Source organism: Sus scrofa, chromosome 9 (assembly GCF_054392235.1).
Source record: "Sus scrofa isolate SSC_HxYL_T2T_F1_AM1 chromosome 9, Sscrofa_HxYL_maternal_Yorkshire_Landrace_v2.0, whole genome shotgun sequence".
In the NCBI taxonomy this organism is placed as follows: domain Eukaryota; kingdom Metazoa; phylum Chordata; class Mammalia; order Artiodactyla; family Suidae; genus Sus; species Sus scrofa.
The window spans coordinates 101,827,237-101,835,069 of NC_139391.1; the positions used below are offsets into that span (position 1 = coordinate 101,827,237).

A 7,833-nucleotide genomic window follows, 5' to 3' on the forward strand; every position below is an offset into this window, starting at 1 on the left:
ACTTAATATTTACTAGACTGTGAAGTCCTTCACAGTAGAATCTGGGTTTTACTTGTTTATATTTTAATCACTGTTAAATGGACAGCCTGATAGAAAGGTAAGAAATGCTCGCCAAATTAATGAATGGATATAATTTTTTTTGTAAGGAGAGATAGGGTAGGTATCCCAGCTCCCTAATCATGGGTCCTTGTAGATACACTGATCATTTTGATTGGGGAACCATAGAGCCCCTGAGCTAAGTATGTGAGAAATGGGATTTGTTCTGGCCATAACCAAAGAAATTAAATTTGGCACATCTTCATTTCACTCTAATTTAGAGTGCTATGCTGTACTAGATTTTTTTTTCTAATGATTAATTGAAATCATTAGGAAGAAAGCTCTCTCACTTTGCTCTTAACAATATTGCTATAGATTGACCTCAAAGTCATTAGTATGAAGTGATCTCAGTATAAGCAAGTTCAGGATACACACAGACACCTAGTTTTAATTACTTAGCCTCTTTCCCTTTCATATATATATATATATTCTCTTTATATTTATTTAGAATATATTTATACTTTATAATATGCATTTATAAATACAAAATGAAATATAATATTTAAATAATTGTTATATGTTTATATAAATGTATGATATAGTTAATGCATTCTTTATATTATGTAATGTGTACATAATATGATTAATGTACATGACATTCAGTGTTTCACAGTGTGATAACAAAAATGAGAAAACTCAAAATAGATAGTGGGAAGGGTTCTAGGTTGGTGCTCTTTTCTCCTGGATGATACTTGAGAGCCACTGCTTTTCTTGTTCTTGCAGGTGAAGACAGATGACAGAGTGGTTAAGATGGACCTTGGTTTACTCTTCCTGCGGATAAGCAAAATGGATGCCGGGACCTATTTTTGCCAGACGGTAGAGCATAGTTTTGTCCATACAATCCGTAAAATCACCCTGGAGGTGGTGGAGGAGGAACGAGTAGAAGAAATGTTCAACAAAGAATACGAAGAGGACGGAACTCACAAGCTGCCTTGTCCCGCCCGGATCAGCGTTCCCCGGGGAACCAAGCCATGGTACAAGGAATTCTTGCAGCTTATTGGTTATAGCAACTTCCAGAGAGTGGAAGAATACTGTGAAAAGGTATGGTGCACGGATAAGAAGAGAAAAAAGCTGAAAATGTCCCCTTCCAAGTGGAAATATGCCAACCCACAGGAAAAGAAGCTCCGTCCAAAAGCCGAGCACTATCGCCTGCCCAGGCACGCGCTAGACTCCTGATGGGGCCAAACCATCTACTGGCTTCTGAAGAGTTTATATTTAGAACCTTAAAGAGAGAGAGAGAGAGAGAAACCACCCACCCTCTTTGCATTACTTAAAAGAGATTTCTGTAATACAGAAATGACTATAATGGCATTATGATAAATTATTCTACATAATTCATTTGACTGGTTAAACCTCACAGAAAATTAATTTTTTTTTAAAAAATAAGTGTATTACTCAATGATTTCACATTATATTTATCAATAAGTGACCATAGCTGTAGTTTTGAGTCCTTGGCTGCTGTTCCTTGGCAAGTATTATTTTACCCATGGAAAATTAAGATTATAGCAATATTGATGAGAAATTAGAATCTTTCATAACCATGGAAAAACACATGGTGATTATGGCTTAGTCTTTTTAAATCTTGCCTTTCCACCACGGTGTACAATATGTAGAATATGAGATACTCTAACACTCTCCTGTGAACGTCTGTACCTTTTAAGAATTATCATATTGGTGTTGTCTAAGCCACAAGTTTTACAAAGCAGGTGTGTTGTAATTATTGTAAACCATGAAAGAGAAATTGTGGTTACTTTGAGGCTTGTCCTTTTCTTAAAACATTCATTAAGCCACGATCACAGTAGTTCTGTTTCATGATAAAAATGCAGGTTTTTCAGTTTCACTCCAGTGCAGAGAGAATGAAGTTAACTTCGCAGAGAAAGAGCAGAGGGATGTCCAAACAGATGGAGTGACAGAACTCTAACTGAAAACATTTTTGCTGCCCTCTTGTGGTAGAAAAGGTAAATTCTCATATCTTTTTTAAATTCTAAAGATTGTCCAGTGAAGATTTGAAAGCAGTTTCTCAGTAAATATATCGTGATCATTTTCAGAAAAAAAAATTAATTGAAGTAAAAATGTGCTAATGCTTATGTCATGTTTTAAGGTGCAGATAATATGTTTATGAATATTTATAACCTCACAAGCCAAAAACGAGATGCAATAGCACTAAAGCTCTATTAAAAATTAAATGTTATGCCTTCTAAATAATATTCCCTGGGATCAAAAAAAAAAGACTTTTCAGAAAGATATTTTATTATTTAAAAAATTAAATCATTTTGGCTTTTGATATCAAATTTTCCTATTTTATATTAACAAATAAGAAAATTGGTTCATGAGGCTCACTTAACTATGAAGCATTTGGAGCATGATTACTTTCTCATAAATATTATCAGTTTTTATTTTTGAGAATGCTTATTTCCTGAAATCTTTCCTTCTATTTTATTTAGCTGTAACTATCTAAAATATGAGATTGAGAATTTTTATTTAAATAAAAACTAAGTGCAAGTGAATTACACAGGAAAACAATACAATTATGAATATTTAAATGTTAAATTTGGATAATATTCATTTCATTTTTAAAATTGGCTTATAGGCATACAATTACAAAAGTTAAAGTGTTGATAACTTGTGATGGTTTGTAGTTTCATTCAAAAGTTAACAAATTTGAGAAGATTTGGAAAGTTTGTTCCATAAGCTGCCAGGTTCTGAAAGTTCTAAAGATACAAATATGTTGGAAATTAACAATCTCTAAAAAAAATGCAGTTGCTGTTTACCTAAAAATCCACTGGAGGTCATTGCTGCCTACCAATATTAACTGAAAACAGCATGTATTTCAGTAAAAGCCTGCCTGGTGTGGGGAAATAAAACTATAACCCCAAATCACAGGGTCCTTAGCAAAGTTGATGTCTGAAATAGATTTGGAGATGTGTTAACTAGGAAGATTACAATTTAACTGGATCTTACTTTATGATTTGTGAGGTCTCTTCCGTGTCTAACATTCTACATTACTGATTTTTTCTTTTGTGTTTTTCACTGAATATTTCAGTGCAATGCTGTCAGCTTAGAAAAACAGGGATTAAAAATAGAAGTGAACATTAATGAGAGCTCTAGAAAAAAAAGAGAACAGGAAGTCTTTGCCTGCTTACTAAGTGGCAATTCCATACATATTTTAGAGTTTTTTCCTTCCTAAATTAGTTCAGTACTTAGGATGTTTTTATCGAGTGTTAAATATTTGCTATAGGGTGTAGGGTTTTGTAAATTTTCATAGTGATTATGAACATTGTAAAATTTGTAAAATACAGTAAGTTGTTTTGAGTGTTGGTGTTGAAGCATGAAACAAACGCAGCAGTTGTTATCCTTAAAATGGATTATCTTCAGCCTGACAAATAAATTTAAGACATTACCTAGCATTGTATAGTTGTTGAGGTCCCAGGAGAAAGTACCACAGTCATGATGACAATAAGGAGTCAGTGTTCTTTTTCTTAGAGCAGAATATCACACTGCGTTACTTCTTCAAAAGCAGTGCTTATTTTTCACGCCAGCTGTTACATTTGAATCAGATATAAATAAGAGATTTTCCATGAACACTTTTGATCATAGTGTGTTATTTAAGCTGGTATGTTTATTTTATTTTTCTTGGGAAAATAGCATTATATTTTGGCTTTCATTAAAAATTGAATGTGTTTTGTTTGTGTTTAAATGGCTTAGTTATAAGCTGGAGGGCTATACTGAGGTATTTTTGTCTCTATGGCTTCTCTGTTATTTGCTTGCCTGCATCCATAACAGCATGTGTCATATTTTTTCTTCTCACTGATAAGCCATGAGACATTATCATCTGGTAGCAAGCTGCAAAGACCATTGACACATGTCTCTTCGACTGTCAACATGGATCTGCCACTATACATTGCATAATTTGTACCATTATGTATAATTTTTATTTAGTTCAACTTAAATGATAAAGAAATAAATATTTGCTAAACCCTTATGTGCTGTCTGAGGTGTGTTTTCTAAGTTTTTGTCATTTGAATTTCGTTTCATAATATATTGAGCCTAAATGTAAACGTCCAAAGCTAGTGCTGATTTTTAAGGAGTTAGGAAGGAATTCAGTTCACTTTCCTTTCAAATGTATAAGTCAACTTTCTTAAGAAGGAAGGAGGTCATTCATCTCATTACCTTGCCGCAGTTGGCTTGATTTATGCCACACCGTGTTTCATGCTGCATCATGTTTCTAGGACCAGTAGCCGGAAATGCCTTTCAAAGCTACATCATTCAGGTAAGAGATATGGAAAAATGGGTGCTTTTAAAATGGTAACTAGTTGGATGGTTACAATTTTTGCAAGACTTGACTTCTATCTTAATGCATCTGAATTTTTGTTTTCTGTAATAATTGTATAAGAACTTGGGAGGGGTCATTTATATGAGGTTAAATGTTAAATCACTCCTTTTGGGAGCTTTCTTTACAAGGCAAATTTTATTATATTCGGTAATTAATTAGGGTGTTTTAAAGGAAGAATTTGACTGCAGCCTAGGAAATTCTTCTGGCAGTTTTATGATATGGCAGTGCCATTAATGGTCACTGTTTATGTTTCAAACTTGAATTCATTTGTAATGCAGGGCCTACCTTTTGTATAGCATTTGGTGAACCCATTGAAACTGCTTTTTAGACGCAAATTCAGTTAACAGTCGAAGGAAAGTAGAGAAACAGTGTGGGGACTAGAAATCTTTGCCTATCATGCAAATGCAATGAAAGAATGCGCTCATCTTTTTATTCCAAAACCACATGGCAAGCACTGGATAGTTGCTTAATAATGCAATTAAGTTATAGAGATAAAAATTGAATTATATTTGTTCTGAGAATATGTTTACAATTTTCATTGGAAAAATTCTACATCTTCAGTTTATTTTATTCAATATGGCACACAACAAGAGTGTGGCTTTTAATTTTTTTTTTCAAGTATTTGAAATGTTGTGAAAAGTACTTCTAATTATAAATCTTGGGACTTCTTGTTAGGATGGCACCGAAAAGCCACGCTTTGATTCAGAGGAGCTGCAATGATGTAGCGATGATAGGTGGTACAGAAAAAGAAAAAATAATCTAATGAAAAAGAAAGAAAAAAGGCACAGCAAGAAGGCAGCCATGTGCAAGACAGGAAGAGGGCTCTCGTCAGGAATGAATCAGCTAGTCTCTTGATCTTGGACTTCCCAGCCACCAGCACTGTGAGAAATAATTGTCTTCTGTGTAAGTCAGCCAGTGTATGGTATTTTCTTATAGCAGCCTGAGCAGACTAATACACAATGAAAGAACAGAGAAAGAGCAGGTAGGGAATAAACAGAAATATGTAAAGTGAGCCTACAAATATTTCAAGATATTTGAAAATATCTGAAGTTAAGAGTGAAAAGTTAAGAAAATGTGATAAGAAGTGACCTCTCATCCATGAGAGTTGGCCTATTTCAATCGGGTTAGCGTACTTATTAGAAAGCGTTTCCAAATTGTGGGAAATTCCTTCCCTGTGGATAAGAATAGGTTTGAGGGGAATGGGAAAAACAAAACTATAAGGTCAATTTTCAAGTCAAAAAATACAAAAAGCTAGTGGTAAGCAGGATGATCCCTTGGAGATTATTCCATAAATAGAAACTGTTTTGAAAGAATGGTTAAAATTTTCTTAATTTTATTTTTTTAAAGCAGTTTAAAACAACTAAAAAATTCATCATCTCATTATTTCCATAAATAAAAAATTCAGGCATGGCATGTCTCAGCTGGGTTCTCTGCTTAGGATCTCAAAAGATCAGAATCAGTGTATCAGCTGCCTGGACTCTGGGCAAGACTCCACTTTCAATTTCATTCAGGTAATTGGGAGAATTCCATTCCTTGTGTTTCCAGAACTGAGATCCCTGCGCTGCTCCATATTTAATGCCAACAAGTCCTTCTCTGACTAGTATCTCTCTCACTTTAACTTATGCTGAATTTTTCTGCCTCCAGTTAGAGAAATGTCTCTGCTTTTAAAGGTTTGTACGATTTGCCCAAGCCTAGTAAATAATCCAGTCTAATCTCCTTATTTTAAATTTGTGCTCTTAGTTATATTTCTAAAGTCCCTTTCACCATGGAACAACATATTTTCAGATTCTGAGGATTAGAGTGTGTCATATTTTAAGGACCATGTAAATCCCCTGGTCCCCAGAGATTCACATTCCTCTCAAATGCAATATACATTTGCCTCCTCAAGGTCACCAAATGGCTTATCCTATTACAGCTTCCACTCAAAAGTCCCCAGTCTGGAGTGCCTGTCGTGGCTCAGAGGAAATGAACCTGACTAGCATACATGTGAATGCAGGTTCAATCCCTGGCCTTGCTCAGTGGGTTAGGATCCAGTGTTGCCCTGAGCTGTGGTATAGGTTGCAGACTCGGCTTGGATCTGGTGTGGCTGTGGCTGTGGCGTAGGCCAGTGGCTGCAGGTCCAATGCAACCCCTCGCCTGGGAAACTCCATGTGGTATGGCTGCAGCCTTAAAAGGACAAAAGAAAAAAAAAAAAGTTCCCAATCTATCATCCTCTTCTAAAGCAGGAATGAATAAGAATCTTGGTATACCTTAAAATACCATTTTGGGGCACAGTTCCTATACATCTGTGGCTCTGTGAAGCTAAAAGAACAAGTTATCTACCTCCAACATAAAAGAATGGTTCAGGTATAGGGTAAAAGTTTATAGACACTCCGGCTGAAATAAGGAAAAGAGGGTAGATAATGGAATCACCAATCCAAAGCAGCTTGAAAATTCAGCTGGACAACCTCCTTAGGTTTCAAGTCCTGGGAATATTCTCCTGTGGCTCGTGACTTTGCCCTCTGAATCTCCCTCTCACCCTACAGGCTCTCCATCCCATTCCCTGGGCTCATTTTCGAAATAAAATCAAATACTTAGATTTTCCTAGAAAACACTAATATAACACACAGATATAACACACAGGTATAGTACACAGATAATTATCTCAACTTTCCATTTTATAAAATCATTTTTTCCTGTTAACATCAGGAGAGTATGTAATTGACCGAGGACCTTGAATGAGTTGTGCCGATTCTAACACGCTACCAGTTGAATAAATGAAAATGCTCAGTTGTATTTCCTAAAAAGGTAATATGGAAAAATGAAGCCAAGGCAGAATTTTAGTGAAAGTAAGAACAACAAGTATTTATATATTCATAAGCACCTGTTATGCTAAGTAGTAAATATTTTCCCAGCGTTATCTCATTTGACACTAAAAAACAAAACAAAACCTCTTTGAGGTAGCGGTATTTATTTACAGATGAAGAAATAGAAGTAAATTGTAGATCTTACATACAAGGAAAGAAATTAAATAATATTTACATGAATGCCAAAGCAAGAACCTCTGGGACCACCTGATAATGTGTGAGGATGTCTTTGTATGGTGATTATGTAAATACCTATCTATCTATCTAGATATTGGCCATGCCTGAGGCATGAGGAAGTTTCCCCACCAGGGACTGAACCTGCGCCACAGCAGTGACCCGAGCAGGAACAATGACAACGCTGGATGCTTAACCACTAGGCCACCAGGGAAGTCCTCTTTTTATCTTTTTAACTGCTTTTCATTCAGGCCTCCATTTCTTTTTCTCTCCTGAATTTTTATCATACTCCTCCTTCTGGTCTCACTGTTTTTTACTGTTGCCTTCTTCTTATCCATTCTTTACCCAGCAGCCAAAATCATTTTTATAAAAGCACAAATCTGA

The 7,833-nt window shown here is 35.3% G+C and overlaps 1 protein-coding gene across 2 annotated transcripts in view; it reads left to right on the top strand.

The window, feature by feature from the left end:
* Positions 1 to 4,078, top strand: part of SEMA3E (semaphorin 3E) — a 258,462-nt gene extending 254,384 nt beyond the window's left edge. For both annotated transcript variants that reach the window (XM_084977289.1, XM_003130220.7), the window contains exon 17: positions 820 to 4,078. In XM_084977289.1, the coding sequence (XP_084833415.1) occupies positions 820 to 1,272 (453 nt within the window). In that variant the 3' untranslated portion in view covers positions 1,273 to 4,078. The remainder of the gene's footprint in view (positions 1 to 819) is intronic.
* Positions 4,079 to 7,833: the final 3,755 nt, after the last annotated feature.